This window comes from Micromys minutus, assembly GCF_963924665.1.
Source record: "Micromys minutus genome assembly, chromosome: 14".
In the NCBI taxonomy this organism is placed as follows: Eukaryota; Metazoa; Chordata; class Mammalia; order Rodentia; family Muridae; genus Micromys; species Micromys minutus.
Genome location: NC_137983.1, coordinates 24949574 through 24974521, shown reverse-complemented (window position 1 = coordinate 24974521; position 24948 = coordinate 24949574). Strand labels below are relative to the sequence as shown.

Here is a 24948-nt window from a genome sequence, read left to right as displayed (position 1 = left end):
CTGTACAAGAATAAAAAAAAAAAAAAAGAAGAGATGCTTTCTTGGGACCAATGGGGCGTGGGTGGAAGTTATTAAAGGAGCTTGCAGCAATGCTCAGATAAGCTTGCTTCTGTATTTCTTTCTTTTAAATTGTATATTTTCTTTACTTGTATTTCAAATGTTATCCCCTTTTCTGGTTTCCCCTCTGGAATTCCCCTATCCCATTTCCCCCTCTCTGTCTGCTTCTATGTGTGTTCTTCCACCCACCCACTCCCTCCCCCTCCCCACTCTGGCATTCTCCTACACTGGGGCATTGAGTCTTCACAGAGCCAATGTCCTCTTCTCTCGTTAATGCCCAATAAGGCCATCCTCTGCTACATATGCTGCTGGAGCCATGGGTCCCTCCATGTGTACTCTTTGGTTGATGGTTTAGTCCCTGGAAGCTCTGGGGGAATCTGGTTGATATGGGTTGCAAACCCCTTCAGCTTTTTCAGTGCTTTTTCTAACTCCTCCACTGGGGACCCTTTTCTCAGTCCAATGGTTGGTTGAGAGCATCCGACTCTGTATTTGTCATGCTCTGGTGGAGCCCCTCAGGACACAGCGATATCAGGCTCCTGTCAGCATTCACTTCTTGGCATCAGCAAGTGTCTGGGCTCCCGGAGTCTGTGTCATTGACTCTGCCACCTCACCAGTAACCCCCAATGGCAAGTAGTCCAGAGCACAGGCAACAGGGCCTCAGGAAGGCTTTTGAAGATTCATGAAGTCTTCTGAGTTTACTGAGCCACTCTCTACCTCTGTGGAGAATGTTAAGGGGCCTAATCATAGGAGGTTTTTGCTTAGGTCACCACAGTGGCTCTGTTTCCAGGAAGGGGGATGGGTATATGTGACCCAGAACAAACAGGCTGCTGTACTGATGACAGGGCCCCCTTCAAAGTTTTAGCTCTGCCTTTTGTTTAAAGTTCCCTTTCCTTTTTTGGTCCTTTCTGGCCTCCCACTTGAGACCCTAACACTGTAACCTCTTGGAAAAGGCCCATATGATGTCCTCTCAGGTCCCTGGGCTAAAATGTGGTCACAGACCCTGAGAACTGTAACTGGAGCCTGGGTAAAAGCCACGAATCTAGCTAAGGTCTCTATAAATAATAAGGTAAGAAGGGAAGGATTGGGAATCTGAGGATACCACCTCTCCTGCTACATAACCTAACTATATTTGATGAAAGAATGTATGTGCCACACTACTAGGGCTTTGTTTTCAAATGTAGATTAGGAACAAGCATTGGGCCATTTTAACAATTGAAGGAAGATACCTCACTTTGTCAAGCCCTATTCACAGCTAAACCTAGCACCTTCTGCTAAGCTGATCATAGCCAAATTAAGCTTGTCACCAAGATATCAAGACAAATGTTCTTCAAGTGTGGCGCTCTAGTCCTCTGCCTTCATTTGGTTTATTTACAACAAAAAAAGTAGGTTGGGGGATGGAGTTGCAGAAATTGATCCATGTAACTGTTATTCTATATGTCACAAAAACTGATAACCAAATGCTGGAAAGGGGGCAAATGTTCAGATCGCTTTAGTATACAATGCCCTAGCCTGGTAACATTGAATAATTAATTGTAGTGTACGCTACACGCTGATTTGAGAGTCTCAGTAAAAACAGGCAAACCTGCTTGCCCCATTCTTCCTGGAGTATTTTTTACTTAGTTCAGAACTGCAACTTCTATCTCCTGCTTCCCTGGACTATACAACTCTCCAGGTTTGTGATGTTAACGTAACTGCATTCTACATAACGCCTTACTTCATTGTCTTGATCAGACCGACAATAGGCATGGTAAATTGCTGAAAACCAGATACCTTTTAAGAGTCTCTGGGCAAACATGCTGCTTGGTGGAATCTGGCAACCCATCTGCAGGGAGAACTCACTCCCAGAGCCAGGTAAATGGAATCTGGCAATCCATCTGCAGGGACTCTGGCTCATTGGCAGGGCCAAGTAAGTCATCCATATGCTTTTGGTTTGTAACAGGGTTTACACATCGTCTGTCGGTCACTTCTGAGCTGATCTGGGAGGGAATGAGAGCTCACAGCTGGCCTTATGAAACTATACATAGGAAAGTTGTAGGAACGTTTGTAAATGTTTGACTTTCATTGTGCAAATGAAGAAGAACAGTCCACACAGGTAGAGAGTGACCCGAAGGCACCCACATAATTAAGCACCAGATTCTGGAAGCCAAGCCCATGGAAAAGAACACTTTCTGGTCTTGACTCTCAGAATAGCGTAGGAATTTTAGATGCAGCTAACCGAGCCTTATACACACACCCAAGATTGCTCGAGTCTATTAAACAACGTAGTAATCAGCAATGAAAAAAATGAATGATGGCAAATAGTTCTCAATCTCCCCTTGGATTCCTCAGGCTCTTCCTACATTGGTTCAACTAATCCTATTTATCTAAACATGGAAAGCCATTATTTGACATTACATACGATGGATCCTCATACTTGGTTACTATGGCATTGCATTTGGGCCATGGTGAAACAGTTGGAAAACACAAGGGAAAACAGCAGCTTCCGTCCCTTTTTATTCTTTTGTTTGTACCTTTCTGTTGAGTACATCGTTTTAGTCCATCTTCCCTTTGATCGTACTCTGCTTGTTCTGTGTAAAGTGACAAAGAGCATACAGAAGCCAGGAGGCAACTGTCACTGCATAGACCGTCTGTATTGACTACAGCAAAACCGGGTGATGTCTCTTGTAAGTGTGTATACAGGAAGCAGTGGACTGGGCTCTGCTCTTTTCCCTCTCATTATTTCATCTCATTCCCTAGTTTCACTCACTTGGTCTGTTTGTATTTCTTAGCTTGTGTCACATCATCTCCTTTGACCTAAAGCTACTCATACCTATAAGCACTTATTTTATGTGGCAAGATACCCAGTTTTCTCATACCCCTGTGTAATGCCAGAATATTAGGAAATTACTAAATACATGGATAATTTCATAAAGCTAATATCATATGCTGAACACAGGACCACTCTTAGAGAACAACAGCCTTGCTCTGACACCAGGCACATCCTGGCTCTCTGCATCTCCTCCCTTTGTTCTAAACAGTCTGAGTCTTAATATCTTACTGGAAGTAACTGTTTTTCCCCCCTTTTGGCATTTTGACAAAGGAGCAGTTATGCCCTATAATCAAAGGAAAACATGAACTGGCCATTGCCTAGCAACTCACTAAAGATTACTCCTGGGGAATAATTTATGGGTCTGAGTGTAAGTGCATGTAACGTGTAAGTTCAAAGCCAACAGATCCCACACTTGCTCATTAACGACTTTCAATCACCTACAGATGCATGAGCATGTTTGAATAATACCACTGAGCCAACAAGCACAAATTAAAAAAAAAAAAAATGTCACACACGGGCAATGTCATGTGAAAGGAAGTTAAGAATGGTATCATTTTTTTTCTGTTGTTAAAAATCTAGTTACAGATAGAAGTCGCTAGTAATAATTTTACCATTCTACAACTGCCTTTGCTGAAGCCTCTTCCATCTCTTCTGTGTGAAGAGACATCTGTCCCACAAGGGTGGTCCGCGAAATGGCAACCTGACCTTCCCTGACGTGGTCTCCCAGTGGGCATCTTCTCTTCCTGTGAAGTCTGATGTTCTGAGGAGATCAGTCAATCAAACCAGCTCCTACTCACTCCCAGGAAACTGCTGCTCTCCTAGCCTTAATGAGCCAAAGGAAGGTGCGATCAACATAGACGTTATTCGACCATCTGTGCAGTAAGGAAACAAATATGGCCTGAGAAAAATGCCTTCTGTCTCTCCAATCCATGACTTAATCCAACTCCGTTTAAAACTGTTTATGAGAAGAGAAACGCTGCCTGGGGAATTCATTTGAATGATGACCAAGGCAGGATTCTATATTTAAAATAATATAACCAGGATTCACACCCTTGAATACTAGGAGATGTTCACTACTTACTAGCAGAAGAGGTACCATGTTGGCAGCTGTGTGTCAGCCCCACTTCTAAGATCTCTGTGTGTGTTTCCATCCATGGATTCATCCCACAAACCTAACAGATTGTCTGCACTGCCTGCCCTATTTCTAGGTGGGGAAACACACTCTGACTCAGACAGGGCAAGCAAGCAACTTTTTACAATTACCCATCTGCAGACAGTAGAAGGGTCTTTAACAAAGCCTCTGGGTTCCCAATTCAGTGCTATTGCTTATAACCTTGTAGATTGTCCTGAAGCTGTTTGTATTTTAATGTTAATAATCCACTTCCCCAAGAAGGGCTGCCTATTCACATACTCAAGAGGTGACTTCATCTGAACCTTCCCATTTTAATTAGTAAAATAAAGAAAAGCCAGTGACTGGGCCATGCGCTGAAGAGGAGCGGTCTGAGGAGGTCAGAAGATGAGAGGAGATATTGTAGCAAGATGGATGTTCCCAAGGACCAGCTAGACCCAGGTGATATTGATTGACATTAAATAGCTGTAAACATTAAGGATTTTATAGGTCTAATATCTCATATAGAAATGCAGTTTGTATCTTTGTCTATTTGATGCAATCTTGATATGTAGAGGATTTGTGGATTGAGAGTTGAATATATAAACCCATATGGAAAGCTATCAGTCTATAGAGTTGTGTTTGTGGGATTTTAGAGTAGAGAAACACCCCGGGACAGAGATGGAGAACCAACGGTAGTAAACTATCAAGGGAAGGAGTTGTGTGGACAAGTTGGGCCATGATGGCGGCTTAGATCAGCGCCAGAGGTGTACGTGGCTCCATATCTGGGTCAGGCCTGAGGAGTGAGACCTCAGGTCCAGTAAAGAAATAACCACATATATATTTTTAATATTTACTACAACATAACATAGATCAGTGGTGGCCAGCATGATCCCCTACTCCAGTTACTGTTTGGAAACTGAAGGTTGCTGGGATGATGCCATCCCTTAAAATACCTCAAATCTGGATCATGAGCATTTGTTCTGATATGCTTTTACTGTACTTGCTGTTTTCCCATGACACAGAATCTGCACCCATTTCTATCCATTAGGAGATGGGAAAGGCTGTTTACTTGTGGGTGTCTTTCTGTGTACTTCTCATTGGAAGCAGGCTAAAGAAATATGACTGACTTTAAGCTTGCTCTGTACTATTCAGGGTCAGCATCATGCGCCTCTGAACAGAAAGCACTACTTTCAACAATAGCCTTCATGTAAATTTATGTTGTGATATGCTCCACTGAAATTCATGGAGCAATTAATGTATATTCTTTCTTATCCACTGGGCAGTTGGTATTTTTTATTCTTTACTAACACCGTCTTTAAACTGTTTATACTTAAAGGAAATGTGCATGAAACTGTCACTCATGCATAGCCCTAAAAGATTTAGGCTCAGGTTATCTATTCAGTCAATTATATTTCAAATCACTGAGATATCTATTTTTTAGGTACTATATAAAATAGTTTTATAAGGTATTTCTAAATTTTAATGCAGTACCTTTTTACTCTGATAAGTTAGAGTCTAAAATAACGGTCAATTTTATTAATATTAATTTGATTTTAAGCTGTCATTGGCATTTTTCTTTGTCCTCAATTACTATAGGCTATACTTGATTTAGTTCTTTAAGATAAAACATTTTTATTATTTTTAAATTTTTCATTATTTTTGAGAATTTCATATATGTATATTACACATAATTAGATCTTCCCCTTGTTTCCCATTCTAGTCCCCCCACCCATACCCTTGCAACTTCAAGTCATTTTTAATATAACCTACCAAATCAAGAGTAAGCCAGATTTGGTACTGCTCATGTATACATGTGTGTGGGCCCATCCACTTGAGTAGAGAAAATCTACCATTTTCCATTTACATAATAGAGAATGATTTTTCTGAGTTTTAGAGACGCCTCAGTGGATAAGAGTCCTTATTTTTTGCAGAGGACCCACATGGTAGATCACAACCACCTGTAACTGCAGTTTGAGGGGATCTGATTCCCTCAGCTGACCTCTGAAAATGACCAGACTGGCACATAATTCACATGCATATAAGTAGGCAGAATTCTCACATAAAAATAAGCCAGTAGGTGAGTCCCTCCACAGTTGTTGACAATAGCTCCTCAGTATAGGGTGAGGTTTGGATGACTTGATTCTATGCAGGTCTTGCACAAATAACTCTAGGTACTATGAGTCTATGACTGCAGTGTGTAGAGACTGTATACCACACAACTCCTCTCTGTTCTCTGGTTCTTCCTGTTGTCCGTGATGTTCCTGCAGGCTTGGTGGTAGCAGAATTAATATAGATATTATTGTTTAGGACTGAACCCCCAGTCTTCTATCTGTAGCTTTTTGATTTGCTACATATCTTTACCATGACTGCTGTTCACAAACAAAAAGAAGAAGAAAAAGAAGAAGAACCTTTCTAAACCAAGGTTAAGAGCAGCCTATGTCTACATGCATAAACATAAATATCTGGAAGGCAGTTTGACAGCATGAGCATTTAACAAAACTAACAATAGCAGGTTTCAGCCAAGGGCCTATGACTTCAGCCAAGGGCTATCAACAAGGATCACCACATCAGGAATTAAGCCTCCACCTGTTGAACAAGCCTCTCATCCAATCAGAAAGCTGTTAGCTATAACAGTCGTACCAGCTTTGCCTCTTGCTTGGCAGGGTTTTATTATAAGCCTTCTCCTAGTTTGTTATGCTTTCCTTAGAATTTAGGAATAGTTAGTTTGTGGAGGGAAAAGCTACAAATAAGACAAATTTAATGTTGAAATAAAATTTCCTTAAGTTGTTCCTTTTCTGTTTGAATAATCCTATCTTACAGTATTGTATCAGAATAAACACTGAAACATTTGCTTTTAGTCTTATCAACTCTCTGTTTAGACAAATTATAGAACCCGCTATCTCTAAAATTAATCACAACTAGGCAAATTATTTTATTTGCAAATGTTGACATACATGGACAGGAAAACTTTTTGTATGCCTTAAAGCCTATCAGAAGACATTCCATTATGATTTATTTACCTTTAACGGGATGATTTATAAGTCCTTAATCTGTAGTCTCACAACACAGTTCCTTATCTTTTCATAGAATCAAGTTTTAGAAAGATGACATAAAATAAACTCTAAAATTACTGTTTGCGGTATTCATGTCACAAGGTTTATTGCATTTTTTTTGCTATCATAAAACATGTTATTGTGAAAATTTTAGGTAATGAGTCCTGGGTGCGCATGAGGTGAGAAAAGCCCAAAGCAACTGAAGTACAGACAGAAGTGTATTGAAATTGTACAGTCTGCTCTTACTCTGCTTGGTGTTGGCTCAATGTGTTCATGAAGTTCAAGTCTGAGCTTGATATGGGTCAAATATTAGAATCCGTGGGTCGAGTGGGAGACTGCTAACACATTTCTAAGTTTTTATTTTTGCAAGGCATTGCTCAAAAATATCATGGATTCCAACCTGCTGACCTTGCCCATTGTTAGAAACATTCTTTTTGAAGGAAATTTAAAAGTCTGTTAAAATGCAAATGTGTTATTTTAATAAGAGAATGTCTTATGACTTGTAATTTAAGCCCCCCAAAAGAGAGTAGATGTTAAGCTTTAACCCCATACACATAGCCAATTATCCAAATATTATCCAAATATCTAAATATTATCCAAATAGCAACTTATCCAAATAGCTGATAACTGATGACAGATATGTTAACTGATGACAGTTGCCATGACTGAGAAAGCTAATTTCTCATTATACTTCAAGATCAGTGACTGTAGCTAATATTTCACTTACAGAATTCAAAATGTAGGTCCCAATGAGAAGTGGTAGTTTTGGGGTACACAGAGTTATCCTACTGTTGACTAGATTTGTGCCTTTGGTCAGAATCCAAAACTTGATCAATGAATGTCTAATTTCACAAATGCAGAAAATAAGGTAAATAATGGTGTTCATGATCAACATGTGGCAAAACTAACTCATAGGCTGCTACTTTAATGACAGGTGGAGCCACAAACAAAAAAATGACAGTGTCATTTCTTTGAGACAGGAATTCTCGAAGCCCAAACTACACTTGAATTTGCTATATAGTCAAGAAGACCTTGAATTTCTGATCTCCCGACCTCCACCTCTCATTGCTGTACTCAGTTACTGTTGGCTATTTTTGTTACATCATGGAGCACAGGCCCATTCTATTCTCTTTGAGATTGTCTGGCTCACACCTCTACCACAATAATATTTCCAGAGTTGCCCGAGTGCTAAAAATGACTATCTCCCTGAACTTCCTAAACGGAAAAGAAACCTTGACTTCAGCACTTCACCACAGTCACCCTTTCCCCGTAACTGCCCTGTGTGGAGCCATACCAGGACAAGGGCTTTTCCTCCCTCTGGGTTCCACCCTATGACTGAGTTTCCTGCCTCTGAATCACCTTCTCCTGATGAAGGGCTCTGCTGTGGTGATGAAATGAGATCATAAACAAACATGTAAACTGCAAGGCAGGAAGAAGTGCTCTGTAGAAAAACTCCCAAAGAGTAGTGGAAACAAAGAAGATGGCCATTTCTCTGGGGTGGTCAGGAATGGTCTCTTTGTAAATGTGTACATTTGAATGCGAAACATCCCTCAAAGTCTTGATTATTTGAGCGCTCAATCCCCAATTACTAACACCATTGATGGAGGCTTAAGAAGGGCAGCCTTGTTGGAGGGAGTATGTCCCTAGGAGTGGACTTTGAGAGCTTAAAGCTTTGTCTATTTCCACTGTGCTGTCTCTGCCTGGTGCTTGTGGTTTGACGATGTAAGCTCTCAACTTGCTACCATACGTCCCATTATGATGGAATTTTATTTCTCTGGAACCATTATGCGAAAATCATCTCTTCCTTCTATAGCTTGCCTTGGTCATGGTGATTTAACACAGGAATAGAAAAGTAAGTAAGGCAGGTAACATCTGAGCATGAAGCCAAGGAACTGAAGAACTAAGCTGGTGATTGATTGACGAGCTCTAGGCAGAGAGAAAGACACTGGGATAGTAGTGGGCTTGGTGTGTGAAAGCAGCAGTGAAGTAGTCCAGATCCTGGAACGGACTGGGCAAGGAGCAAGAGTACAGCAATGGACCTAGAGGATGGGAAATGGGACCATGACTTGAAGGCATTTGAACAAAATGAGGGCTCTCTTCCATATGTTACAGATACTCTTCTGAATATCCCAGCATCTGAACACAACTCGTGCAGGTGCAGGCAGAGGAAGGGAGAACTGTTGTGAGGCCCTACAATAGTCAAGACAAGATAGAAAATGCTCACAGAGAAGTTAAATGTGCATGTTTTTGAGTTCTAGATATACAAGACATTGCAAGATTTGACCACAAATGAATGTGGCAATAGCAATTATGAGTCAAATATGATGTCTGCTCTTTGAAAAATTGTAAAACTTTTGGCAGTATAGGAAAGCAGTAAAATTTTTGGCAGCATGTTCCAAAAAAAAAATATTCTACCATTGAACTATATTCCTTCAGTATATCTTCAGTCCTCTCCTCCTCCTCCTCCTTCCCCCTCCTTCTCCTTTTTTTTTTCAGATAGGTCTCACTGAGGGCCCAGGACGATCTGAAACTCACTCCAGAGCCCAGGCTAGACTTGAACTTGTAACATTTCTGCCTTCTGAGTACTAATATTTAGAGTCTGTGCCACTAGACCTGGCAATGGTGATGCTTTTTATAGAAAGACAGCAGGGTGAACCAAAGATCTGAGTTATGTGCCTCTTTGGCACACACAAATGGATGTGTAAATAGGCAGCTGTTATCCCAAGCCTAACATTCTGAGAGTAGTACTTTACAAATGATCAAACAGCTATAATGGAGGTCAACTACCCTTTTTAAAAAATCTACATATCTTACTCTGTGACTGACTCTAGTGTGATTGCCTAAACCCCAACATATGTTGAGAATTTCCATTGATTGGGATAGAGAAAAGATAGCAATAAGGCAGAAATAATGAGAAAATGTGCTGAAGGGTAAAAATGGGAAAGAAGGTGGTTGAAAGGCAAGATGCTTTGCCTCTCTGCCCTACATTTGTAGGTGCTTTGACTCAGAACTCACTGCTGTAACTAGAGTCCATCCGTGTGTGTGTGTGTGTGTGTGTGTGTGTGTGTGTGTGTGTGTTTGTGTGTGTGTGTGTGTGTGTGTACCTATCATATATAATTATATATATTTATTTATACATACATATATACACACATATACATATATGTTACTTGTCTTGCTAATGAGATGAAGTACCTGGGAAAAAATCAGTTAAGACAGAGAATTTTGGTTTTTGTTTTCATTTTGTTTTGTTTTTGTTTGTTTTTTTCCCATAATATGAAAGCACACCCTATCACGATGAGAAAGGCAGGAACTTGAAGTAACTAGCCATACTGAATATGGTGTCAGAAGGTAGGCAATACTGTTTGTGTTCAGCTCATCTTTTCATTTAGTCCAGAACCCCTTCCCATGAGATGGAGCCGTGCACATTCAGGGCAGGTCTCCCAATCTCAATTATCTCTGTCTACAATTTCCTGCAATGATACACCCAGACGTTTGTTTCCATGGTGATTATAAATCCTAGTAAGATTAACCATCATATCACTTGAACTGAAATATTAGGGCGATCTTTGAATTTCTATACATGCCCCTCATTGAATTTGAAACACTAAATGTCTGCAAAAAAAAAAAAAAAAGTCAAGGTCTATTAAGCAATCATTGTTTTGCTTAATTGTAGAATCCTCCAAATTAGTTTCAGGGTTTGCCAGAATATCTAATTAGCCTTACATGTATTCATTTGCAAGTTAGGAACAGGGCTGTAACTCAGTTTTGCATCTGAGAAAGCTTACCATTATTTGCCCTTAGAGCTGGTTTTCTCTAAAGTCTACCAGGCAATAGAACATCTTTTTCTCTATCTCTGTTGGTGCATTCCTTTCCGTATGGGCAACAAACTGCTACATGCTCAGTTTCCCATTGATAGACTTCACCAGGACACGAGACAAGGTTCTACCCACACAAGACCAACTGTGCAACTCGCACACGAATCAAAGCCATAGTACAAACACAAACATCACACAGAAGTGGGGAGATTAAGGGACAATATAGAAGAAACAATTCATTTTATAATTGCAGATAAATTCAGATCTGTTCAAAAGTATATGCTTTGGAGACATTCAACTGCTAATAGGACAATTCCTCTTGCTTTTCCTGTTACAGTTGCATGACAGAGAAGCTTGAATGGTTGAAGTGAGCTTTGGAAAGCAAAAGAACTGGGTTTAGGGGGGAGAGAAGAGATTCAGAGACATCAGAAAGACTGGAGAACAGGAATGAAAGGCGAATGTTTAAAGAAGAGTACACCAGTTTCTCTGTGGCATTATTCTAAATGTAGGGTGAGAGAGAGAGAGAGAGAGAGAGAGAGAGAGAGAGAGAGAGAGAGAGAGAGAGAGACTGTGTCTGTGTTATAATTTACTAAGATGCTTCTTTCATTTCATTTAACTACAAATAAAAATGCTTTCTAAAAGTAACATAATGTGTTACAAACACTTGACAAATTATAAAGGGTAAGTTGCCAAAAATTATCCTTACTCTAATACTGAAGGTTAGCCCTTCTTTTAAATCTGTCATTTCAAGTCAGGAAAATATAAACTGCTTTATTGTAAGTTTAGTTTCCTTTTATTGAATAGGAAAACAGTGGAAGAGTTTACAAGGACTGAATCAAAACTTTTGACAGAAAGGAGACTCAAGCTTAATATGAAATTATGTTCTGTTTATATTTTGTATTCATATATATTGAAAATCTGTATGTATATGTATGTATGTATGTATGTGTGCATAAATATATACATTCATTCATCTACACAGAGATAGATACAGAAATAAACATTGGAGAACCAGAAGTTATATTCAAAATTTCTATCTTAAGAAATAGGACACTGTTAACACTCTAATAATGATAACAATAAATTGTCTTTAAAACAGCTTCATTTGGGATGGTGCTCACTGTTAAAATATTACTTTGTGGCATCTGTTCTCTTGCCATGAAGATTTGAAAGTTACCAAAGCCACATTTCTTCCTCCTCCTCCTCTTCATTAACATGACCACGAAAGTACTAGAAAGGAAGAAAAATAGATATGCACATAACCCAGCATAGAAAGAATGGGTGAGATAATTCCAGGAAATGCTCAAAATAGCTAAATTCGTCTTATTCCAAATATATATGAAGTAATTTACTTTTTATAATGTTGGTTCAGCTGAGTACAATGATTTCATCTCCGAGTGTTCCGGTGATTACAACTGAAATGTGATTCACTCGTATGGAAAGGCCTTCCCTCCCTCCTTGGACAAAGTGGTCAGAATCAAGATAGATAAGAAATATTAACAGCCGCTGTGGGTGGTTCCATGGACATCCTGGACCTCACAAAGTGAAGACATGCCCTATGTGCTTCCTGACTTTGTGTTTGTGTGTATGAGTGGAAATGTAGTTTGACTGGATGTTACTATGGGTGACGGTGTGACAATATATACAGAATTAACAAAGTCATATTCATGTGCTTCCTTCAGCTCCATGAACTTCAGAGGATGCCTTCGGATAGACCTGGGAGGGTTCTGGGGGCCGCTCTTAGTAATGGACCACAGAAGGAGCCCAAGCCACTCAAAGTGCAATGAAGAGGGGCTGGGAACATGCCGAGACAAGTGATGACAGTCCCTGCTCACTGTTCTGCATCATGCAACAACCAGGAGATTACCTCCTAGGTGATCCTTATTCTCACAGGGCAGTCTAACCAATAGCATTTCCTCTATGTCACCATTGATTGTTTCCTACACCCCATGTGGACCATGCTCAAATTTTGTTTGACGTCCATAACATCTAAAGGACGAGGAATGCTTCTACCCTCCTATCCAAGTCAAAATAAACTGTGGGACTTGGGTAGAAGGATATGCTCTTTCCAGAGTGAAATGTCTTTTATTTTACTTCTGAAGAAATATGTAATCTAGAGTTAGTCTCATACCAAGGAGGAAACCCCAAAATTTAATTTACACAGGGTCTGAGAGAAAATGAGCATTTGCAACATTTGACTAACAATTAAATGAAGAATGAATAATACCATTCTCTGAGATGGGAGATGTATGAAAGATAAATTTGTACAAGAAGATTTTGAAAGGAAAGGAATATCTTCAACTCAGAACAGCATGATAAATGAATATGAATCCCATTTGAAGGAGAGCCTAGACACAGCATATAGAAACTTGGCTAACTCAGTGAGAGCCAGGCATGGCTTTGCTTTGGTAGATACTGAAAATTAGGTTCTTTGGCAGAATACTACTCTAAGTACTTAAATTACATACGGACCTTTGAAAAACCATTTGGTGCATATAAATTGACATATTATATGCAGACCATTTTATGTAGTCCTTAAAATGAGACCCCTGGGACCCATTTGAATATAAATTTTCTGGGCTTGGTGTTCATCAATATAAACATTCCACAATTCATACTTCTCCTTATGCTCCCCCTAATCTGTCTCCTACCAGTATTTTCTTGATATATGTGCTGCAGGGTTACATTAAGATATAGCCAAGTATAATAAATCATAGCGTGTTAAGTAACCAGTCTAATTCCAAATGTTATAAAGAGGGGAACAGGCTGACATTTTTGTGTCACAGACTTTGATTATTATTTCCAAAACCCATCACAGCAGTCACCCACGTGAAAAATAGCTTCAAATGCCACCCGGTACCCAGTGCTGCTGTAATTTAGCAAGTGATGACATGGGTGACTCTGCCAGTGAGAAGATGTGATGAAAATATTGCTCAGAAATACAGTGTGCTCCGGTGTTCTTGCCCCGTTTCCTCAAAATTTGTAGACTCTGCTTTTTAAGTAGGAGGTGTGCAAAGAATGTGACATTTGGAATGGTAAACTGCGGTTTGATTTATTAGTTTCAGAGGACCTCCCTGCTGTCAACTCTAACAGAATACCAAGAAAATTAATGATTCCTGACACCCCCGATATCCCTCCTGCTTTTACAAGGTGATGATAATTTATGAACTAAAGTTTGTTCCTTTTATAAGTGTAGATTTGTAAAAATGGATACTGTCTTAGACATAAATTCTCAAATTGAGAACCCCAGGGGGAGGATGCTTGAGACCATAGAAACATGTTATATACAGAGGTGGCCTGTAGATCCGGAGTTAAGCTGGAGCCAAGAGGACAACCTTACTGTCATGGGCTGCCATTAACACATGCCCTGTCTAACCCCAGTCCTGTCTGAAATATAAACCCTCAACGATCTTTTTCTTGTGGATTTTAATATGCAAATGAATTGTGAAGACTGGCTTCTAGTTAGCTTCTGTTTGAGATATGCAATCACAGCAATGACCATAGTGGTCCCAATGGAAACTTTCAGGCCATGTTTGTCGACCGTATACTTTCTTTGATTTACTTTGTCTCAGATGATAGAAATCCTGTGATTCTGTGTTTTTAAAATAGGTTTTTCGTTTTATACATTAAAACTTATATTTACTTGAATTTCTATGTTTTTATGTTTGAGATTGTACAGGTGCACGTAGGGTGGATGCAAGTAGGTAGGGAACTTGAGGAGAGGAGGGATCAAAGTAGGGAACAAAACAAAGATAAAGGATGCTTGTGGCATAAAGGCAGAATCAGTGCTGTGAAGGAAGGGAAGAACCCAAAGAGTGTGTTTTGGGCGAGAGCATGAATAAGAACAGAAAGAATACAATGTACAAAAATGTTATAATGAAACTTACTTGTGTTGTAATCAAGCCATTAATTTAAAGAGTCAGTACATAAAAGTGGTGTTTTGTTTTGTTTTGCTTTGCTTTGCTTTGTTTGGGGTTTTTTCCTCTGGCCCACATTAACAGGACACCCACTTTAGTGGTAGGATAACAAACTAGCTGGGCAGTGAAGGCAAATGCCTTTAACCCCAGCACTCAGGAGACAGCAGCAGGTAGATCTCTGAGTTTGAGGCCAGCCTGGTCCACAGAACAAGTTCCAGGACAGCCAAGGTTAGACAGAGAAACTCTGTCTTGAATAAACAAAACAAAAGGTTATATCAAGAACACGTGCCTGAAAGCTCCCTAAAAATTGAGTTGTTGGATTCTACCCAATTCTATTAATGTATGTGTGTGTGCATTTGTGAAGTCGCTGGTTCAGCGAGGAAGAGTTATCTTTTGAGCTGCCTGTATATTTTACTTCCTCCCCAATAAGTGACATTACTGGCCCTCAACCATAAGCCAAAAAGTACAGACAGCCATCCTGTTAATGATAATAGACCAAATTAGAAATTATCTAGGTACTTGTGAGAAGAGATCGCTCTCCTCAGACATGCTGTGAGAACCGATATTAGCATGCACAATCCCGATGTAGATTCTAGGTTTCCACTACTCCCTGCTACACCACAACGAAGAAACATTGTATTTTCTTTAAAGAAGGAAGAAAGAATGATAACCTGGTGATCATCAGGTTGTCTCAAGAGTCCCGACAGACACACGTCCACCTGTGAAGCTGGAATACAACAGCCTCTGCAGGTTGTGACAGAGTCCACACACCCCAGAATCCCAGGAGACATAAGGAATTAGCCCATGCCTCAGTGGCAACCCCATGAATGCAACCATGTTGTTGCAGATGGGAAGACTCAATGGCCTCATCCGTTTAGAATCTAAAAAGCGAGGTTTCTTGCCTTTCCAAGAGTCAGAAACATGAAGGATTTTTTAAAAGTTGCTGAGAGTGTTTGTAGCTAGAGAGGAACAGATGACTAGAACAGATCAGATCAAGTAAGACTGAGTTGTCTGCACTAAAATATGTCAAAAATCTTAAACTTTCTGACCATTAAGATTTAACCACCACATCAAATCAGCTCGGGGTTTTCTGAATCTTTGTTTAAGTGAGTTTCACTGCTCTCCAGTGCACAATTTAAGGAAAAATTTGTATGCTGTTTTCCTTGCCTATTTTTGGTGGGCTGAATGACAGGCAGCTTAGATTTAGCTTTAAATAGTGGTCAGGTATGAAGGACTATATTAGGTATAAACAAGGAAGCTATGCTGGGAACTCATGAGCTGCCTAAGGATTAGAAGTCGGGTTGCTTGGGTTGACATTTTTCTGAATAAAAGAGCAATAAATGTAAGCTCCCATTTTGTTTCAGTACACATAAATCTTAAAGCCCTTGGTTTCAGCATGGACTTATTTACAGTCTTTCAAGTGGGGGTTGATAATGATACTTCTGAGATCCTAGCATTAAAGAACAGTCACATTTGAATATCGTATCTCTGAAACTCTGCATCATCCTAAAGGTACACACTAGCATGAATTGTCTGAAATTGAAAGACAGTCTGAGTGCACACCAATAGTATTTCCCATGGCTGCTAAAACTTGACTGATAGCTCACCATAGTGTCTCCACCTCGTTGCCTGTGGCCTCATCAACTCCCTGCCAGCATTCACTAAGCACCTTCAAAGCCTGCTTAAACTTGTTTTCCTACCAGGATGTCCTGTGCATAAATAAAGAAGATGCTTCTTAACATAATGTGAGTGGGCCCAACATGTCAGCTCAGTAGGATCATGATCTTGATTTATTAAAAAAACACACAGTTGATTTATAATTGGTTTTAATTATATTTTAAAGCAGTTGTGTTCCACTAAGCACACAGTCTTTTAAATCCCCTGGACATATTTCCTGTCAGTTTTGAGAAGGTGGTCTAACCTTCTTCACCAAATCATCATGTTTGCTTTAGCCACCTTGAAGGACTTCATCTTTACTTTGGCTAAAACTTTAATTTGTCGTCACAATTATTTGTTATTTTTACTCTCCCATGAGTATTCCCTCTACAGCACCCATGAATATTTCTTTTTTTTTTCTTTCAAAATAAGAGTGTCCAAATCACATAGTCAGAAAAAGTAATTTATTGAAATGAGTGTTTCCTTGCCTATTATTTCTCCTAAACACAGCACATGTGGACTTCCCACGAGGATCTTGGTGGATTTCTTGGCTAAGTTCTAAAGTTCTGTCCTTGTACCCCAGAAGAGACTTGGTACACGTGTGATAATAATATTGCATTTCTGATATTAGAGATTAATTACTCTGATAAGGAAAATATAAGTCATCTGTCTTAATAGCATAAGGCCACAGAGCCAGGGATGTTATGCTAAATAGTCTAACAACATATCAGAAATACATTTTAATAAATTTTATGTATCTCCACACAGCATTTTTCCCTCCACTTTTGACCCATTTTTTCCTCCATGGGTTTTCTATGTTCATCCAGTTGACCAACTATAAAATGTGTACAAAGGGACTGAATATAGTTTTATTCTGAATAAACTTAATAAAAAATCCAGTATTGAAACATGAAAACTAATAGCTAGATTAATTTTGTACTAGCCACTCATCAAAATTCAAATTTCAGGCAACTAATGGGTTTTCAACACATATTTATAATAATACTAGAACTGGACAATAAACCTTGTCGTTGCCAAGTTGGGTAAATGTTTTCTCAGGTGTTCAGGAAACAGGTGTATTAAGTCAGAAGAAACATGTGACTGCATCTTTAACAGTCAATTAGCAATACATGAGATTATTTTACAATCATAATTAGGTATCATAACATTGCCACAGAGGTATGTTAGAGAAAACACACTTTTTAAATTTCTGGGGTTTTCATAGAAAAAGTATCAGTAGCCGTAGGCCTGGAGTTGGAGAAACCAAAATAATGCTTGCCATATGGGTTTGCACCATAGCTGGGAGAAAGTGATTGGCCTCAGGCAGCCATTATTCTCTCTGAGTCTTAGTGAGGTCGTTCTAGGTTAACAGTCCCCATCTTATTCATCAACCAGTTTGATTTCCATCACACGTTCCTCTCATACTGCGTTCTTTATCTTATCCCTCATGATCCAATATTTAATTAAGACTATGCTGCGAAGCATCAGTTCAGGATGCCTTGAAGAATGACACATTTTTTTCAAGGCTCCGGAGAGCTGAGCTGCCTCTCAAGTGTCAGCTTGTTGCTCTGTCATCTTGGAAAATTATTATTTTTTAATCCTCATATAAATCTGTCTTCCAAAATCTGTTTTCTTACAGGATTGGAATTCAGGGGAAAATATACATACATACATACATACATACATACATACATACATACATACATACATACATACATTCCTACTAAAGCACTTAGTGTTTGTCTCAATATATGCCCTAATGTGTAAAATATGGGAAACTAAACCATCCAAATGGAATAATGTTTTTAATGTCAGAGAATCTGTGTCATTCATAAATAAAAACAAGAAGGAAGAGGTAAAGCTTCCCAGAGGAGGGAAATTCTACAAAGTGCACAATTTAAAAAACTAGTTATTTAAAAATATCCAAGATACTTCCCTCAGGAAAGCAACACTCCTTGCGTAGTGACAGAAAGAGAAACCAGAGGATGATAGAACTCCTCCATTGGTCACACGGACCTCCATGTTGTGGTTATGAACATCTCCTGCAGCCATCGATGAGGGTTCTGAGCCAGCAGGCTGAAGGCTACCTTTTCATGCCACTCTCTGGCCTCTGTGGACTCCACTGTAGTTAAGCTAAGTGAGCTAAGCTGCTCTAAATGGTTCCCAAAGTTTGTCCGACCTTATCTGTGGCAATGTTTATAAAAAGAGAAATGTCCTAGCTAAATGGAAAAGCTGCCCATCCAGACAGCAGACTTTCTTCCCAAGCTGCCAACTTGGGGTGAGATGTGGAAGACTGGAGAATTCTTACAAATCATCTGACAAGCTTGCCTTGATCTGAAGCAGCATGACAATGCCCTATACCTTTTTGGGGAAGTCTAGTTACATTCTTGTAACAGAGCCAAAGGTGAAGGTCTGCTTTATCAGAGTTTCTATGTTGGTGAATGGGATATATGCTGTCTACCTGTCGGTAGAAAAAAGGGTAGATTTGATTCCTGGCATCTGCTGCAGATGACAATCTTAGATGGTATACATTGTACAAGTGCTTCAAGGTTAACCTGTTTTGATTCCATTCCTCCTCGCCCCTCCTCCTTGTGTCTTCTCTGTATTAGAATATTTTCTGTGACTAACAATGCAGTATCGCAGAACGGGAAATTTGTAAAGAGCAGTGCTTTCTTTTCTTTATGTTTCAAGTCTTAGGGAAACAGCTTAGATGAACACATGGCAAGAGACAAAGACAACGTGCACTGCCTGTGACTCTTCGGATCTGTTTCCCTCTGCTTGGGAAACCACCAGGATTCAATTGTGCCAACTCCATTCCAATGAACTTACATAATCCTAATCACTTTGCCTAAAGACCCTACCTCTAAACTCACAGTGGGAATCTCTGCATTGTTGATAACCCACAATGAGTTGTAAATCTCTAAGAACATGAACTGTATTCGAACCACAGCACCATCCTTCCAGTATATTCAGGCTGCAGTCACCATGTCTCCGGACTGTCCTAATGCACTCTATATAACCTTTGTGTGCCTGACTCACCATCGCATCCTTGGGGATCTTTGTCTTCATGACAAGAGTCTCCATTTGACTTTTGATATACATAACATAAGCCTGTGTAATTTTCCTAGAACTGTACTGTTAAATTGAACAAATGGTTGTCTTAGGAGAAAATGTGCAATTAAAGCATTTAGAGGTATCCTCTAATTATCTGAAAGGATAATAAAAATAAATGACACTTGGAAAAGTAGAATGCTGAAGCAATACTTCATGGGACCAGGCAAAATAAAATCAATATTCATTCAGAGTATTTGGCTGACTTCATGTGTGTGTAGGGTGTATCTACTTATATGTGATATAAGAATTTGTGCACATGTATACATGTATATACCATCTGTCTATGGAAGGCCAAGGTTAACACTAGTATCCTCTTCAGTTATAGTCTTAATATTCAGTCTTCACTGAATCTAGATTTCATCAGTGGACAAAACTGATGGGCCTGAGAGCCTCAACAATCTGCTGTGGTGTTACCTACTGAGCCATCTCCTTGTCCCCTGATGCTGTCTGAAGTGTTGGAAAATACCAGCCAGTCTTACCTGCCTCTTGTTGACTTCTTCTTTCTTCAATATGTCTTTGTTTTGGAAAGTTTGTGCTTTAAATAGCTCACGTGGTGACAACCCAAAAAGAAAAATTACAGAATTCCTTCAACACATGATTTTGTTTTAGAATTTTTTCCAAGTATCAGGTACATTAATATGATTTAAAAGAATGATATATGTTCTTGTAAAAAAAATAGCTATTTTATGGCTCTGTGACCTTTGCCTCTTTGGTACTTGTAATTATTCCTCCTCATTCCTAAAAATGATGTTGAGTGTGTTGACCTCCACTACAGTGTCTCATTTGCCTTATGAATACTGTGAGCCCATCATCAAAGTCCATTAGCTCAGTAATAGTGGGAGGTAAAATTCCTGGGCAGGGAACATTCTGCCCTTACTATCTACTGTGATGAGTTTTGTATCCGCCCACTTGGAGGCGGAGGAGTTGATGCCTCGTATGGGGGAACAATTTACAGGACGTGTTCAGAAAGGCAGTTAAGGTATGTTTTTGCTTTTCAAAACTCAGGAAATGTAAAGAACAAAATGAACTGATGGGTATTTTCTTGTAAATATCTCAGAGCAGCATGTTGACATCTTCTGTCGAGTAAGTAATGCTAAATGTCAACCTGAATTAAGCCATTTGGCTGTAATTGAGCCGTAACTGAGAAGCGAACGAATTTAGAAGTTTTGAATGCTTCTCTCATGCACAGTCAGAGAGAAAACGGAAAGGGCATTGATCTCTTAAGGCATTTTAACCAGAGAGCAGGACACAAAAGGACTCATTCACGGAATACATATATAGTACAAATTAGAATCGACTGTAGATCCTTAATGTACAGTGGATGCTCATCCTCAACGTTTAAAATACATCTCTAAAACAATCTAATGTCCCACAGTGCACTCTCACTGTGTAGACAACGGGATAATTGCATCTAACAATTACGTAAGCCACTGGCACATTACTTCAGAATAGCTATACCAGCTTGGGTGGTTAAAACTTTTCTGTGGAGAAAACAACAGAGCAACTTTAAATTTCGGCCCAAGTTGAACTCTCTCACTTGATCTATGTCCTTGATGGTTAAACTCAGCTCTATAAAAATACCACCACTTATCCAGAATTCCTGGGTAAAGCTAGAGGAGCGATGTTGTTTCTGCTGTTCTTCAGAATGTATGGCTCATTAATCCCAATAAAAATAGTAATAACAAATCCAAGCATAATTATGTCTGTGACCACAGTTTTGTTGATATGCAGGTGTGATCAAACCTCTCAGAAACCCAACTCAAAAGAAAAGTGTTGCAGTCTAATTTTTGAAGCACCTTGAAAACAAAGGCCACTTTGTTCCCCAAAACAAGAATGATAAGGGAAAAGACAGTTGGGCACAATTCATTAGATTTTTGACATGACATCATGGCATTGCTGAAGTATTAATAAGCAGTCCAAGCCATTGCCTTACACATAATAAAAGCAAAAGTTAGTCCCACCTCTAAGTAAAATAGACTCATTGCATGCATGTCCTGAATTTCTGTAATGTTGCTTTGTTTCACCAGCTTTGTAAAGAACTGATTTAAGTAAATCCGGCCCACACAACACATAAAAATTATTTTGACCCATTAACACGCCAGGCTCTTGTGGACTGCCTTCTTTGGGTAAACGATTTCTATTTTATAGAACATTGTCATAATCTTGGCCCAATTCCAATTTAAGAAAATACTTGAAGTACTGTCATCATCTAGCTGCGAGGAAACCCTCTAGGAATTTGATGCTTTCCAGAATAATCTGTGACTGTTATGCAAGTGCAATCAAAGACACTTTTTCAGAACAGAACTGAAGAGAGATTGGATTCTCTCTAGTTTAAATTGCTTAATGGAGTTCTCAGTAGCAGAATTGTTAACGGCTTTTGTGCAAGCAAGGGAGACAGAATCATGCATTTTTATTAGTCACCCAAGAAGCCTTTGGTTTCAGGTTGTTCTTAGCATGCAAACACCAAGGCTTGTCTTTAAGAATCTCCAAGTGTCTTGCCTGATTAGGAAGTTTGTCATTTAATGTTTTGACAATTAAAACAATATAGAGTTAAATTAAAAACTAACAAATTACCCTTAGAAGTAACAGGATACATTGCTTTTAAAATGAACAGCCCAAGGATGTGTGGTGCCTTCCTTTGTTCTACATGATCCTCCTTTGCGATCTGAGAGTCCAGAGTTTTGTAATTATCTGCATTGGATTCTAATGACACTTGTTGGTATTGATGCTCTACTTGGTGTAGAAACATTGTTTTAGAAATTAGCATCTTTTGTGCTCTATTAGCCCTCCTTCCACAGTGGTCTCTGCATCAGCGAATATTATCCTGCTGTGAACACTGCCTTCCTCGCATCCCACTCTAATTTGAATCAGCAAAACAAGTTGCCATGTTCAGAAGGGACAGTGATGAGGTCGAGTTTGGGAAATGTCCTTACAGGCCTCCTGCTCTGGGGACTGTTTACCCCTTCTTCTTTTAGAAGTGCCCTCCGCCATGGTACCAGACATCCCTGGAGGCAACTTTTCCATTTATTTTGTCCATTTAAGGGGAACATATTGAGAGCTTTGCTACTGAGAGATTAAAATAAATATATTGGGAGGAACAGTCTCAAAGCTCCTGCACAAACCACTGCCTTCCCCCTTGGGGCCATTGGTATCCCTACCATCTGGGCAATAAGGCTGCCCGGTCCAGTGTTTAGAACTATGCCACAGTCTAGAAAAAATGCTAAAACACCCAGAGAAGTGTTTCTTGTGTACATTGAACACTAAAAGGCAAAATATGTTATGATAGTCTCTGCTCTGGGGACTTTTCATTGACTGCTGAAAATTGATCCATGTGTCTAAGGTAACGATTTCAAGACAGCAGTGATTTGTTTGTTGGTTTGGTTTGTTTTTGAAATTCTGGAAAAGATACTTAACAATAACTTGTCCTCGTGGAACAGGATGGATGGACCACAGGTTCTCATATATGTTAGGCATGGAAATTAAATTTCGTAAAAATGAAAATTTAGGCTGTGTGCGGAGTTCACTGGGTAGAACATATGCTTGATTTGCATGAGGTTATTTATAGCCTATAGCAAAGAGAGAAACAACATCAGAAAAAAAGAAGGAAGTTCTCTACTTCCAACCATTAGTGATCATCTTTAAATGAAACTAGAACTTTATCACCATAAGACAAAAATAACTGAACCCTAAGTTGAATGGAATTATTATATATTCCTCTTTGGGGGTCAAATGACCATTTCACAAGGAGTCATCTAAGATTTTCAGAAAGCACGGATACTTATATTACACTACATAACAGCTATGTAGTAGCAATAAAAATAATTTGATGATTGGAGGTCACCCCAACACGAGGAACTGTATTTAAGAGTCACAGCATTAAGAGGATTGAAAGCCACTGTTACAGATACACTGAAACCAAAAGTACTTGTACAGCATTCTGTTCTATGTGCCACTGAGCAGACTCTTATCACTCTGCTTTTCTTTTTTTACAGGAAAACTGAAGATTTTAATAACAAACCCTTCAAGGTGAAAATGAATACAGGTATACAATCTTTGATAGTTTTTTTTTTTACTCCTTAGCTTTGCTCTTTAAAAGTCACCTGGGTTCCTCATTAGCATAACACTGTATTGATCATAAAAGTTATGGAGAGTTATGTTTCCTTATCATTGCATCCCAATATTATAGCTCAAAGTAGATTTTTTTGTTATTATTGTTTTTGTGCTATTATTGATCTTATATTTTCTTCTTCTGCCTGTATGTGGGTGGGTGTGAGGAGAGCAAGGGTGGGTGTGAGGAGAGCAAGGGTGGGTGTGAGGAGAGCAAGGGTGGGTGTGAGGAGAGCAAAGGTTACATTTCAGTATCATCCCTTGTATTGCAAGCCAACTTGTTCTTGAAGCAGGACCTCTCATTGACCTGGGCCTCCGCTATTAGACTAGGCTCGCTGTCCCATGAGCCCCCGCTATCCTCCTGTCCCCACAGCTCCTGTTCTAAAAGCATGAGCACATTCTACAGTGCCCAACCTTTTAAACATAGGTTCTGAGGGTCAAATGGAAGTTTTCATGCTTGTATAGAAAGTTCTTTACCGATTAAGCCATGATCTCAGCCCTTTATGTTTTATTTTTTAATTAATTCTTAAAGTTGCTTGAAATTATAACACATCTGAATATGTTAGGCTCAAAGGCCAGTTGCCCTGGTGAACAATATTTCAACTTTTCCAATTTGCAGGCCATTTATTTTGACAAAGTGAGCATATTGAAATTCCAAAGCCTCACACAAAATGAGCTCAATTAATTCTTCTTCATCACGATTTGCTTAAAACCATAAACATGCTATTTTTAGACTTGTATACATTACCCCTAAATAGTTTAACACAAATGTCTCAGAATCTTGTTATATAGATTTTAATCGCAAAATAGTTTACAAATACCTGGTGTATATATATGACATCAGTTTCCATAGTAGACGTATTTGGCTTATAATTTTACCTTCACCCTCATTGCCTCAAAAGTCCGATATGCAGGAATTAAAGAAAATAACTCTGTCATTGAACTCCCATGACGGCATCATAGCTGACGGCTGCCAAGTTGTTTTAGCCCAGCCACCCCTTAACAGCATGAAGGAAACCCAGGACATTCTTTCTCAACAAGTTCCTTGTATCAGTGTCTAGAAGAAGGATTAACAACTAGCTAGTAAGAGCCAGTATTTAATCCCTAGATCAAGAGTGGAGACATGTGCCAGGTCCACCTCCTGGTGGCATCTGCTTAGCTGGATCTTGCTCAAACTGGCCCCAGAGAACATTGTACCAGCTGGCTCCTGAGGGTGGAACCCACATGTACATAGATGTTTGGGGCAACGGACAAAACAAGGGTGTTGAAGAGAGGATGAATGAGCGTCACAGAGAACTGAGAGGCA

At 39.4% G+C, this 24948-nt stretch overlaps 1 protein-coding gene across 2 annotated transcripts in view; it reads left to right on the top strand.

Annotated features, from left to right (window-relative positions):
- SORBS2 (sorbin and SH3 domain containing 2) overlaps nt 1-24948 on the top strand; it is a gene marked incomplete at its 5' end in the record, with an annotated part of 159175 nt that overhangs the window by 50415 nt on the left and 83812 nt on the right. For both annotated transcript variants that reach the window (XM_080928632.1, XM_080928634.1), the window contains one exon: nt 23528-23577. In XM_080928632.1, coding sequence (XP_080784758.1) covers nt 23568-23577 — 10 coding nt within the window. The remainder of the gene's footprint in view (nt 1-23527; nt 23578-24948) is intronic.